Here is a 15,086-nt window from a genome sequence, read left to right as displayed (position 1 = left end):
GTATGGAGGCTGGGCAGGCCACAAAGATAGTCTGAATACAGCAGTGAAAAAACAAATCTCTTCCTGAGCCAGAAATGAAACCCCAATGCAGTCATCCAGTCTGCAGCCTAGTCGCAATACAGACTGATCTGCCTGGCACCATACACTTGACACGATTTAATGTGGGTCTAAAATACTAAGTTTTACTGAAATCAACATCGCAGTTTTGGTTCTGTTAATTTCACATAATATGTATAGGAGGTAATCTTCAAGAAATGCATCCTGTTTGCTAGCTTATATCAATTATGTGTTTTATCTGTCACAACACAATGCTCAATGGTTTGTTCATTCAAAGGTTCGCAACTGACTGTTAAGAAGATAGGACAGTGAAATACAGAAAACAGAGGAACCTATAAAGTAGAAAACCAGACTAGAAATAAGAGTGTACATCACACCAACTGATTCCTAACGCACATCCATCTCAAAGGAGAACAAAATTGGAATAGAAAATTGTCCGTAGACCACTATATATTATAACATCACGTTGGCAACATAATATTATAGCACAATATCTAAGTGTATTTCATAATTATAAATCTTTTAAATTTATTGTATAATTTTTAGTCTGTTATATTTTATGCCATTGTATAAACATTTGTATATACTAGTTAACATAAAGTTTTAATCGAAGCAAGAGGTATACAAGAAAAACAATAATTTTAACAATTTTAACAGAATGCTAGAAATCCAATATATTGGCAATAATTGTAATATTGTAACATATGCCTATATAGAAAGAAACTAAATAGTTTAAAACAGCAACTAATATATACCTGCTTGATGATGGTTTCTATAAGCAGAAACATGTAGCAGGACACCATAGAGATCAATAAACTCATACACAAACCTTTTGAGTGTTGTGTTGTGATGGATAAAACACACAATTGATATACACAGAAGGCTCTCTGAGGTGAGTAGCAATGGCTAATTCATTATATCAATATTATGCTGAACAAATTTCCACTGTCTGAGGTACATTTCTGTTTCCATTGTCAGTCATATGGAGGGTTAAAATACTGTTCAGTTTGACTCATTAGGAAGCACCAGCCTCAATCATTGGACATTTGGTGACTGAGACCAGCTCCTTCTAATGGACCCTACTGAGTAGGATCTCTTTCTTACACTTGACAATGGAAACAAATCCAGTTTCCATGTGCATATCAAATATACCCATAACAACAGATGATGTACAATAAACTCCTGGTTATCTGGTATCTAAGCATACAGAATTCTCATGTATCAAGGGGGGGGGGAAGTGAACCACTTTTGTACGTTACTTCAGAAACAAAGCTAACATGTGCACATGTTCGCCCACTATACTGTAGTTATGCCAGCCACCATTAGCAGTGCTGGCTGTCATCCTCCTTCATAGGTGCCACTACACCCATAATAATCTGTGATTACAGTAAAGGCTAGTTGAATGTGTGACTGCATTTGAGTACAACTGAAATTGTTCACCAATCAATCCTCTTTGATACCTAAGAAGATTCCCACACAAGAACTAAAGTAAAAACTTTTAAACACAAAATGGAAATGTGTAAATGACTGGAAAAGGGAGAACATTGAGTTTCTGTGAGTATCTCTCATGCAACTTATACATCCTTTCCCAATGCATGCTGGATAACAGGGCCTTTCCTGCATTCATACAACATCTAAAAGACATGTTCAAATAAGTCTAGCATGAAGTCAAGTAGCATTCACACTAAAAGTGCACTCACCTTGCTGGTATTGGATGCTGAAGACATATCAACAGCCTTCAATGAGGACTCTCTGTCTCCATCCTACCCGCCACCCACACACAGACAGAGTCAAAGTGAAAGCAAGAGAAGGACAGATGAGAAACACAGAGCACACAAATAGATGGGCAGATGCAGACAGAAGGCAGCTTGTGCCAATATACACTTTCTTACACAATGGATCATTCCTGCATCACACAGTGGTATATTGGAACCTGTTTTAGCTAAATTAATTTAAATCCCATATGATTCAGGTAATGGACTCATTAATTATATTTTAACTAATTATATAGTGCATAGCCTTTTTGAAAATGCTGACAGTTACTCAACTTGTAAATAAATTTTCTACTTTTATTGAACCCAAAGGTTCAGTACTGCATTAACAAAAGCAAGGTGAATTCATTTCACACTTACAAAGGCACTAAATTCAGACTCGGACATTATAAAGCATGGTATTATGTCAGTAATACTTAAGAAATCAGTTCCTATCTCACATAAGAACACATTTATCTGCATTGTAATGACAAGTCAGCTAATGCTGTTTAGGGAAATAATCATACTTTATTCTGAGAATCATATCAAACTGATAAATTCAGTACATGCTCAAAATTAAAAGATTTTATGTTTAAGTCAGGACGTATATCTAGTAACCACTGAACTTGAAATGGTTAATTAATTATTAAAGGAAGGAGAGAAACAAATGTGGCAATGAGAAGCCCGATATTAAAAAGAATGCTGTGTAGTCTGACAAAAGTGAATCAACATTTTGGAGGAACATACCATCTCCATGCTCAGGGTTGACCAGTAAGACAAATAAAATCCTGCTTCTTGCTGGTTTCTTGCTTGGCTTACACTTTAACCCTGAAGATGTAAATGATATTTTCCTCTGAAATGTTGGTTGACTTTCATACTACACAGTAATACATGTAGTATCCCAGAAAAAACAACTCTTCATAACCACTGCTGTGAGAACCTCACATCCAATAATAAAACAATATGTAACAAAAAATATAATAAGACTTCAAAACAATCAGAGAATTTCTCCCCAGTTTGCACTAGTTTCTTAAAAAATAATCTGAAATACTTCTGATGCATTTTTATACGGTGGCTGTTAACAGCTCCTACTGGACTTGAACTGAGTATACAACTCTGCCATCTGTCTTCAGATACCCTAGCAACAGCTACATAACAGACACCTGTGAGCAGAGAAAGGTTCCATGGCTACAGAGTGACCAACTATAAAATTTACTGTAAGAAATGCAGAATATGTGGAAGAAACAATGATTAAATATTAATTTTAGCTTACACTTATATCAAAAGACTCACTGTTTAAAGATTCTCATCATATGCTAGGAATCTAATTTCCATATACAATAATCCAGTTCTATCAAAATACAGGACTAATGTTAAATAGGGTGATTCCAGAACTATGGAAATGAACGTCCATAAAATATATTTTAAAACTCATATTAATGTATAACACTGACACATGGGCCCTTACAAACACACACAAAAGCCAAATCCAAGCAATGAACATGAAACTTTTGATCTGTGCTGAGATGAAAAGCAAGAGGTGACAGAAATCAGATTCTTAAAGAAGAACTTGAATTCGAGGCTTGTTAGGAGTGTGATCAGAAACAATTAAAACGGCTTGGTCCTGTAAGAATATATACAGCAAGGTTACTGTGAAGGGTGTCGGAACTAAAATTTAAAAAAATGAGTACTTGGGATGACCCACAAGATGGTTCTGCCAGGTGATGGAAGGCGGGGGGGGGGAGCAGGAAAGAAAACGTAAAGGCAATATTATGGAAAGAAAGAAGAGAGTTGAGACTTTCTGTTGACTGGCCCATAAAAAGGAGAAACAATGCTATGAGAAAATGAGGATTTTTTTAAAGATAAACAAGTTCTGTTACTTGTTAGGCCACAACTTGTTCTATATTTTAGTGCCTTGCTGACATCCCTTCTTTTTTGTGAATGGTGAATTATCCTACCAACCCAAAGACAGATAAACAGTAATACTTTCTACATATTCTACACTGAGAAATCTAATTTTCTTCACTTCATGTTCTCTAATAATGGAAACTACAAACATATAAACAATGCAAAGTAAGTATCTACTCTTGGCCACGCCATAGCTCAAGTGGTTAGTCGCTGGCTTCCCATCGCGATGGCCCGGGTTGGATCCCAGGTCTGGTCAAGTGGGATTTGTGGTGGACAAAGTGGCACTGGGGCAGGTTTTCTCCGAGTACTTCGGTTTCCCCTGCCAATCTTCATTCCACCAATTGCTCCACAATCACCCTCACCTATCATCTGGGGCTGGTATAATAGGCTAGAAGTGGCCACAGTACAAGGGACTTAGTCCCACTCCACTAGCAATAAAAAAAAATGTATCTACTCTTTCTCAAGAGATCCTCATTTAATGTTTCTTTATGGGATCTAAAATCTGAACACTGAATGAAGGAAAAACTAATTGGAAGAAATTACGACGGAAGTTATTCAGAAATATATAACAATATAACAAAATTCTCATTTAATGCTTCTCTGTGGTACAACACATTGGAGAACTGAGGACATTTAAATATGAAGTTAATTGATTTGGGGCTGCTGAAATGGAAATTTAAATGAAGAAAACCATCAAATTCAGAAACATTAAATATTGATTTCACTATTGCATATTTGGCCAGATAATAAACCTCAATCTCAAAATCAGAGATAATATACAACAAACAAAATTGGGATTTGATAGGATTACAAATGTACAAAAACAAGGAACCAAAAACAAAATCAACAGACTGTTCCCGCTTAGACATTAACTACAGTCACAATACAAAACATATGGCAAAGGAACAGCACATGTCAGTGTGAGCAATATGTGTAGCAAAATCGCCAGTTTTCTCTTGAGAACAATGAACACTCAATTACTATAAGAGAGAAAAGGACATTGTCCAAGGGTGTACTTTCCTATATTTCAATCAGCTTCATGTATACTTACCACAGATATAAATCTATTGTAGCAAAGTTAATCACTCAAAGAATGATTTTCCTCGTCTTTATAATACTGTCGTGTATTAAGTGACTAGACATGGGACATTAAGTAAACAGAGATTTTAGTGTAACTTTCATATTTTTTAAACATGATAAATCAAATGTGAGGTATAAAACCACACAATGCAATGATTAGCAACAAAAGCAGTGAGAACCACTGGGTTAGGATATACAGCCTTACCTCCAAACCCTTAATCTTTCCTGGCACACACTGTAGCAATGAATAATTTCTATCCTTACAAATAATAATCTTCATATCCTGCATACATACCTTCCATATGAATTCACCACTTGAGGAAGAATTGTTATCATCTTCATTCGTCTCATCAGAATCACTTTCCCAGTCTGGAGTATAACTTTCTGGATCACCAGGATCACCTTTGATGCTGAATGATGTGGACATGAGATCACCATCATCCACTCCTTTGTGATCACTATAGGACACATAATTTGTTGGACCGTTAAAGGAGACTGTGCCAAATGTTTCTTGCTTGTTACTGCATCGAGTTATCACCTCATTTAAATCTGAGAAAGCCAAAAGCGATGGTATCTGCTTCCATGATTCCTCTTCTGGCGAAGGCATTGGTGCCTTTGTACTGAAGACAGAAGCTTCTAGGTTTGGGAGACTCCAGTCTTTTTCCTCATCTTCTTGATATGGGTCATTGTTATTCTGCTGAGCTTCTTTATGTCTCTTAAGAAGGTCCAAAGTCTTGGTCAGCAACAGCCTACTGCTGTAGTTGTTGCCATTCTCAGAACACTCATCCTCTGCAGATTCCATTGTCTTTGCACAGAACACGTCTAAATTTGGTGATGTTAAATAATTCAACCGATCAACTGCGGACATCTTTTTAGGATTGCTGTTATCATCATTGAAGTCTTTTCTACTCATTTTTGATGACTCTGAATTATCCTGTACTGATGAAACCTCACAGTTATCATTGATATCTGAAGTCCTAGAGCTGGGTAACTCATGTCTTGATACTTCCTCACACAAAGGCAACACTCCAGTAAAAATATCTTTCTCATTCGTACAGTTATTATTATTATTAAAAATGCCACTACTTTCAAGCTCCAATATTATTTCTGCTGCCTCATTGTTGGCTACTCCTAATGAGATTTCTTGCACCTCTTCAAAGGTTGGGTTATCATTATCCTTTGACAAGGTATGAAGAAAATGTGGGTTGTACACAGTGGAATTCTGCGAACCATGTAGGATGTTTGGGCATTCACTTGTGTTATATGATTTTTCAGACGGTGTTAGAAAGAAGTCTGATAAGTTTTCAGTATCAGGCGACTGGCGGATGGAAGCAGATGGTGTACCTGTTGCATGTTCGGGAGATATGCTGTCTGGTGTGTATACTTCATCATCAGACAACAATTCCCGACCTGGACCCAATTTTGAATCGTCAAACATATCACTGAACCTACTTCTGTCAATAACGAATGTGTCTGAATTTGATCCAACAGTAATTTCATCATTACTCAGTATGTTGGCTGTGCCTGACAGTGTATGAACTGACTTGTTTTCTTGAGGTGTTCTTCTGTTATTCACAAAAGCCAAATGTGATTTTGGCTTTGGACTCTCCAGTAATGTTGCTTCATTGGTATCAGTGTTTATTAGTAGAAGATCATCATCATCATCAGGATGCTGATTGGTGCCTCGGACTATTACAATGTTCTTTCTATCTAATGACAATCGTTGTGGGTCTTTTGACGTTTGTTGCTCCAGATCCTCAAACAGAACACTGCTCTCTTTATGAACCTCTTCGCAGGAGCTGCTTGTGTCTTCACTAGTCAAACTGCAATTTTCAAGGGCTTCTCGAATCTCCTGTTCAAATTTCCTAGCATTCACTTCATACTGTGCCCTGCTGTTAACATCTCTTGGATCCAACACAAAGACAGGACTCAGCGACTCTATTCCAGAGCCTGATTTTGAAGCATCCAGCTGGTTTGATGATGCTAATGGAGAGTAATGATCACTGATTGAACTCAAACTTTCTCGTTCCTCTAAAATTGGAGAGAGTTGTGCTGGGTACATGTTGTACTGGATAATGATATTTGTTCTCTCTTCTTGGGGTAAATCATCTTCTGGGTCTGAGACCTCTTCTTCTTCTTCATCTTCTTCTAACTCCTCCTCTTCCTCCTCTTCCTCTTCACTTCGTTGGCGTGTGCAAGGTAATTTATCACGCAGTTCATTTCTAATTGCAGTCACAAATTCCTCATCTAGACTAAATGACACATAGCTATTCTCACTGGTATTGCTTTCCTCATATTTTGAGCTACAAGACCCTGAATGTATTGAACTGGTGCATTCTTCAGTGTTCTCAAGATCTCTCTCACAGTTTGTCCTCTTTGCCGGGGGATGCAAGTACCATCCCACAGCTGGTGCTGACTCTGGGTAATCCTGCGTCAACTCTGAACGTGGTAGGTCTCTACTTCCCAATTCAGGTTTGCTGCCAGCCATGAACATGTCTCTATTTATATATGCTTCATCAAAGGAGAATGTTCCAATTGTATCAAATCCAGAATTTTGTGTACTTATTAGGCAAGGCCCATCCACTGTTGATTCCATCTTATCACTTGGTGAGATGGATGGTAAAATTTCACCGTGCTTATTTTCACATTTGGTGAAAACTTTATCAGCAATAAGAATTTCTGTTTTCAAATTTGCACATGGAATGGAATCAGCTAAAGAAATTATGTTGGCATCACTTCCAGGAATAGTTACAGGATACCTGCTTTGGTTGTTATCTACAGAAAACTGTTCCATCACATTTGAGTCTGTTAAAATTTGCTGTTGACCCGAAATAGTTTCATAATTCAACAATTCTGCATTCTGAGGTTCTCTATTTGAGCCCAGAAATTCGTTTATTTGATTTACAGACATGCAATTCATAGTACTGGAGTCTAAGTCTTCACATGATTTTACTGGCAACACAGCATTAAGAAAGTCATCAGTCATAGTCACAAGTTCATGCTGCTGAAATCCTTTTGAAGCATCATCATGATTATTTACATCAAATTCAGGTCTGATCAATTCAGGGACTTGTTTCATAAAGTCTGAACCACATGACTCACAGTATTCTGGCTTCAATTGATCTTTGACTTCAAATTCAATGAAGCCTCCAAAAGACCTAGTTTTCCCTTTATCACTTTCAGCATTCTCTAAGGTGTCTACATCTATTATCTGTTTACCTTCCACTGGTTTATCATTGCTATTCTTTTCATGTACGCTATCAAGATACTCAAGGTCTTCTATGCTGTGTGCTATTTCATCAGAACTCCTGATTGGTAGCGCTGTGCCTCTGATTTCTTTCAGATCTTCATCTTCAGGTCTCTCAGTGTAGTTGAATGATGAATGAGACAACTTTCTCTGCTGATCTTCAAGTGCTCTGTCACCCAGTTCTTCATCACCATGTTTCTCAACATAATTGAAGCCTCCCTTATTGAACGTGTCCTCCAGCTCTGCCTCAATGTCCTCAAGGTTATATTTCTCATCACAGGCTTCCTCACAGCTCTCACTGAGACTTCCCTTGTCTCTGAAACCAGAATCGCTACTGCGTTCATCATCTGGTGTTGAGTGTTTCACTACATCGAGTCCAAAGCCTTCACCATAATCTTCCTCCTCACCAGCTGAACTTTCCTCTCTCTTCACATCCAATCCAGCTGCAGTTAGTCCACATGCTAACCTCTCCTCCAGCAAAAAATCATCCATCAGTATGCGAATGCTACTGTCAGATTCATCCTGTTTCCACAAATCAACAGCAGCAACAACCCTGTTTGCCTCTTTCTCACTGAAAACATCAGATGGCAAGGTATGAATTAAATCTACAACTTCTTTGGATGCCTGTTCACAATTTCTAAGATCTAGGTCACATATCTCTTTAGTTTCTGCACTGACTTGGCCATGATTACCAATTTCAAACAGTTTTTCTTCTACCAGCTCCAAGGGAACTTGTTCATAATCCAGAAACTTAGAATCTTCATTTATTTTTTCTACAGTTGCTGTAAAGTCAGGTGATGGAGGATTAATCTCTATTGGTCTCATAGATACTTGCCCATAACTGAAGCCATGTGAGACATATGTTTCTTTTGTTTCCTTCACACACGGTTTCAAAACATCTGTTTCAAAATCAGGATCATTAATTTCTATTGGCTGAATAGGTATATATTTATAATTAGAAGTTTCTGAGCAATGATATTTACTGTTTGTCTCTTTGACACTGAAGATGTCTTCTCCAGAGTTGGGAAATTTTGTGTGTGTTGTTTCAACGGCTCCTAAACTATCTGTTAAATTCAAGTAAATTTTTTCATTGCAGTGCTCAGTGTCTGGCCTAGAAATGTGTCCAGCAATGCCAGGAGTTTCTGTACCAGCTTGCATGAAGCAAGACCCTTCCAAGACAGAATTCTCTTTCAAGTCCAACTCATGAACATCACTGACAGTATCAGGATATTGAATGTGTTTCAGGTCTTCTCTTTCTAGTTCACAACAATTACTGTTCTCTTCAGCACTCCACTTGAAAAGACTTGAATCCACATTAGGAGACTGGCTGTACTTCAAATTTTCAGGTATTAAATTAGCTTCTTCAGAACTAAAGTGGTTTAAACCTGACGGTTCATTGCCCTCCCCAATTTCCACAGTAAACAGATCTGATGAAAGAGGTCTGTTCTGTTTGTCTGATAGTAGATGTCCTTCAATGGCTCCAACTACTTTGTTTGGTGCATTTTGGAAAGATGGTTTGGTTTTTGGGCTAATATAGGAACCATTTTCTGTAGTAACAGGTAAATTATTTCCTTCTTCGTGAAGTTTGAATTTTGGGACTATAGTGGTTTGTGGGTCAGATGAAAATGAATCCTTTCCACATTTCAAAATTTCAGTGTTGGAACGTGATAAAGTAAGAATTTTGTTAGTGGGTGTTTTCTCTGTGTTCTGTGAATCTGAACTTGATACTTCAAATCCACATTCTGCAATGTGTCCAGGAGACCCTGATGTAGGGATGTTGCTACTGAGAGTTGCCTCTCTGTTCTGTGACCTTGTACTTAACGAGACTTCAAATCCACATTCTGGAATGTGTCCAGGAGACTCTGAAGTAGGGATGTTGCTACTGACAGTTGCCTCTGTGTTCTGTGAACCTGTACTTAATGAGACTTCCAGTCCACATTCTGCAATGTGTCCAGGAGACCCTGAAGTAGGGATGTTGCTACTGACAGTTGCCTCTGTGTTCTGTGAACCTGTACTTAATGAGACTTCCAATCCACATTCTGCAATGTGTCCAGGAGACCCTGAAGTAGGGCTGTTGCTACTGACAGTTGCTTCTATATTCTGTGAACCTGTACTTAATGAGACTTCCAATCCATGCTTTGAAATGCATCCAGGAGACACTGAACACATGTCATCCTCAGACAAGCTGTGTTCTTTACATTCTATTTCATGATATTCTGATATCTCATCATGGCTTTCTGGTACACTGAATAATATATCTGGGCAAATAAGTTCCACTTCAGAATTCACTTCACTTTTTTCAGTACTGATCATACTTTTCAAAGGTCTTGTGTCAATTAATGTAAAAGAGTCAGTCTCTGATGCAATGCTGCAACCATCAACACAAAGTTCACTAAATGAAATAACTTCACCAGATGAATTTTCAAGATTAAGTTTTTCATTTGGTGTTGGACGAACTGCAGTTTCAGAGGCTGGTTGCGAGACCAACAGAATTTTAATTTCTTGTTCACTTCCTTCATTAATAAATGTTTCTTTTGAAGTAAACAATACCTGATCTTCTGCTTTGTCAAGTGAATTAACAACAATTTGTTTGTTAGAAACTTCAATGCTCTCTTCAGTTACGATTTCTGGTGTGTTTCTTCCAGAAGGGACAGGAGTAGCAGCAATGAAGTTCAAACTTGGAATACAGAGTCCAGACATATTTAGCTTTTCTTGAATAAGTGGCAAATTATGAACAGTAAGTACATTCCTGCTTCCTTCTAAAATACCCTCAACATTACATTCATTTTCACAAGTTTCTTTTTTGCTGCGGGAATGAACTGTGGTACTCACACTTGTATCTTCCATCAAGTCACACACTACCTCACTGTCACTGTCCATCCTTTCTTTAAAGTTTGGAATTACTGCACTGGTGTCCACTTTTTCATGGTCTAAATGTTTAAATGTTTGATCACAACGTTCACTGGTCTGGGAATCTTCCAGAAAATTTAAAACATTACCACGACCATTCTCAAAATTGACTGAACATTTCTGACGAAATACTTCTCCATCAATTGTAGATTCACTTGTATCTTTCAAGAGATTGGGTGTCACAGCAGAATCAACACCGTCTTCAGTTCCTTTATTAACTGCTGTTTTGCTGACCAGCTCATCTTCACTACTTTCACAACTTTGTGAATTTTCCAAATCAAAGATATCTCGATTTTGAAGAGCTGAGTTCATTTCCTTAGTTCCATGATCTAACAGTGTTTGCTCACAGCTGGTGTTTGGGGTATGTGCAAGCCTGCTGATCCCTGGCTGATCATCATCATCATCATCATCATCATCATCATCACCAACACCTAAGGTGTCTCCTCCTGAGGTAAATGTGATGTCATCGAAAAAATAAGGCTCGGCTTCATGTTCCTGGAAGGCAGTAGAAAGATGTCTGTCCCATAAGTCGATATTGTAATCCATAAATAATTCCATTTGCTTAGAATTTAAAGCGGCTTTTTCTAATTTTTCATCTGAATTGTTCTCTAAATGCTGTGATATGTCTTCAGGGCTTATTGAGATGTTCTTTGCTAACCCATAACCAGATGTTGTCTTCAGTCCCTTGAAATAATCCAGTGTGTATTCTTCACATGGCCCAAGCACTACTGAAGGAATAAAATCTGAAACTACACTTTGCACTATGCCCCCTTGTTTGTTCTCCTTCAGGCTGAGGCCAGGTATTGCATCCATGGCTGACACTACAGTTACATCAGCTGCATCACTGGAACTAGGTACTGATAATGGCTTACATGAAGGATTCAGTACTTCAAGGGCTCTCTCAGTACCACTAACAATCTCCTGTCCATCTGAAATGTTATTATTCACAGGGGAAAAATGGAATGACTCTAAAGATGTGGCAGAGGCTGACACATCATCACTGCTCCTGCAAGACCTATCTATCGACTGGCGATGTGTATCAGAATTCAATGTCTTGCTTGGAGAGAAGTTCTGAAATACATTACCAAAATCCAAAACACCACTTATGGTGGGAAGCGAAGAATCAGAAACTAGTACTTTACTATGAGGACAACGAGGATTACTTATGAACAGAGGCAATGGACCTGATTCCTTATATTCATGTGTGAGAAAATCATTTTCAGTGTCCTCACTTGCGTTTCTACAAAAACTGTCCCCAAAAGCACCATCTGAAGCTACTAAACTAAGACCTGAGCTACTGTGTGGCTGACAACTAAACAAATATTGGTGGGACACACACTCATGCGTGGGCACTTCAGTGTGACACACACTACTCTGTACATTACCTATTGATGATTCTATCACATATTTCTGAGGCACATCATCATTCATACTTTTTACAGTTTGTTCAGGAGGAATATCACCAGATAGTGCAGCATGATCGGAGTTATTAATTGCTTCACTACCTATAACTTTAGTTTTATAGTCCTGGCACAGAGGTGTCATTACTGAACTACACGCACAATTTCCCTCAGGCACTTGACTGTAACAGGATACACACTTTTCAACATTAATACCAATGTTTTTCCCTACTCTGTCACACACAATTTCTGTACTGGCTCCTAAATCACTATGTGATATATGAACAGATATGCTGGGACACGATAATACTGTTTCATTCACTGGGGGTTTATCATCAGTTGTCGTTATCTCCACCACACGATTTACTTTATTTATTTCTTCCGAGGCATCAATGACTAAAAAATTCTTGCTTCTGTCAGGATTGGCAGACTGCTCACTGCAGTCCTCTGAATGAATACATTTTGTTTCATCAAACCTCTGAAGCGGCAAAGAACCTATAACAGACCAAGACTTTGATGATTTGTTACATTCCCTCTGTGCTTCATGGAGTTTCTTCAGTGTGTCTTTGAATTCCTCGCCCAAAACAGCACCATGGATATTACTCTCACTGCTGAAAACAGTGGAAATATTCTTTCTAAATGATCCCGGTCTTGCTCTAGTAGTAAAGGAACCACATCCATTTGAACTGCGTTCAAAACTCCAGGTTAGGGATGGCGAGTCTGAATCACTGCCATCACTGCACTCTATGTGAGTTAGCACCATAAGATCTGCAACTGACCTTGATTTCTCCTTTACCTTCTCTGAAAACTCGCCTCGCTCAATTCTTCTCCTCCACATTTCATCTTCAGTGTCAGTCCCAGAATCTGTCGCTCTGTTTTCTACATGTGTGGACTTAACATTATCGATGTAACTGTCATCTTGAAGACTGTCTGGCTGAAATATCATCTCCTTGTCATCCGATGACATGCCAGAATCTGTGCGACCAAGTCTGAAGTCTGCAGCTGTGTCTCTGGAAGGACTCTGATGGGAAGCACACTTACTAGAAGCTTCAGAAGATGAGGATGATGTGTTTTCCAGTGCCAAAGCATTATCCAGATCTCGAATTGCCTCATTTATTTTGCGAACAAACTTTGCATCTTCTTCATTAGCGGTTTCTACACCTTCCAGCCAAGAATCAAGGTCAGGTTCCAGTGTAACAATTTCTTTAACCTCTTTTTCTTCACTTTCCTCATTCAGTATACTTCCTTCATTTGCCTTTTCTTCAACAGCATCTGAAACATGATCTACTTCATCCTGTTTCTGCCAATCTGTAGTGTCTGTAACCTCAATGGTGCATTCACTGAGATCATCTATAGACCCTCGAAGATTCTGTAGGCTTGGTGACTTATGTCGTTGCTGAAGAGATGCTATGAAGAACTCACCCCCAGTACTGCTAGCCAAAGATGGCTGTGGTGATGTTGTCAGGGGAGTAATGCTGGTTCCTTCTGTGACCAAGTTTCCTGAATCTTGTGTTATAACTGCACTTTCAAATGCAGCTTGGGGAAAAATCAGTGACTTCCTCTGAAGTACGCTGTCTTCTTCCGGCTGCAAGGGTGTCTCTTCACATGGAAGAATTCTGGTACTGGTGACACCTGGAGATTGAGATGAAGACTGCACAACAGGAGTGTTCTCAGGTGATGTTATGTGATTATCTCTTTTTGGAATTGAATTGGGCTTAAACATGTCCCAGCGGCGCTCGAAGTCTTCATCTGATGTTAGGCTTGAGCTGTCTCCATCTTGCCCAAAGCGTTCCTGGCTCTTGTACAGGTGGTTCAGCATTGAGTGAACTTGCAGCAATGGAGGCCGCTCCAACATACAACTCCAACACAGTTTCATTAGCAGGTACCTAGAACAAGCATAGACCCTATGTAAGGTTCATCCATATGGTGCCTCATGTTTCTCTTTCTACAGCTGTGCACACTTCATAGCCAGTACCAGTATTTATAAACACTTCCCATTATCTCACCTTATAATGTGTGTTCAGGTTATGGAACATTTCTTGGAAGAGCATTTAAAAAAAAAACCCTAAAATTTACAGTATGGACCATTATAGACTATTATTTATGATGGACAAAATAATGTCCTTCTATTACAAATGTGGACAAAAAAAATTGCAGGAATACATCTCAACTTGTTACATGAAGTAATTTGGAAAAATATGGTTCACACTATGGAATTTCAAAATATGGACATATTTTCATGACCACATTCATCTTGTAACACAGGATATGCTGCAGTAATTCTTCAAAATCATAAACAGTTAATTTAACTGTAGTCTAAAGTGGCCTCCATAGTCTAGAGGTAATGTTCCCACCTCATGACTCAAGGTACGCGGGTTCAAACCTGGCGGAGGTCATGGAATTTTTAAGGGCAGAAAAATTCAGGGAACAAGTCCTCCGGAAGGGACTTTAAGCCGTGGGTCCCGTGTTGTAGATTTACGGCACGTAAAAGATCCTCATGTCTCTAGGAGACCTCTGAGCAAAATTAGGTAACAAGTTTCCCGCCCAAGTAGTTTTCAATGCCTCTGGTAGATGGGAGAAATATCAGGTACCGAGGGCTGACCTCGTTGGGTGCACGGGGCTGATAGCATGCACCAGTATTGGTAGGGTATGGCGACAGTAGAAATTAAAGGGAGAAGCACAATGAACCAATAACTGGTCTAAGTGCATGGGGAAACCCACCCCCTCTAATAA

General features: G+C 38.7%; 1 protein-coding gene across 2 annotated transcripts in view; it reads right to left on the bottom strand.

Moving 5' to 3' along the window:
* The window catches only part of LOC111870380, a 133,115-nt gene that overhangs the window by 14,066 nt on the left and 103,963 nt on the right, over positions 1-15,086 (bottom strand). The window contains exons 10-11 of one of the 2 annotated variants that reach the window (XM_033753819.1): positions 5,092-14,239; positions 1,758-1,820 (exon numbers count right to left, since the gene is read on the bottom strand). In XM_033753819.1, the coding sequence (XP_033609710.1) occupies positions 1,758-1,820; positions 5,092-14,239 (9,211 nt within the window). The remainder of the gene's footprint in view (positions 1-1,757; positions 1,821-5,091; positions 14,240-15,086) is intronic. The other variant, XM_023862620.2, reaches the window with a different exon arrangement.

Source organism: Cryptotermes secundus, unplaced genomic scaffold (assembly GCF_002891405.2).
Source record: "Cryptotermes secundus unplaced genomic scaffold, Csec_1.0 scaffold938, whole genome shotgun sequence".
NCBI lineage: Eukaryota > Metazoa > Arthropoda > Insecta > Blattodea > Kalotermitidae > Cryptotermes > Cryptotermes secundus.
This window is presented reverse-complemented; position numbering and strand designations above follow the sequence as displayed.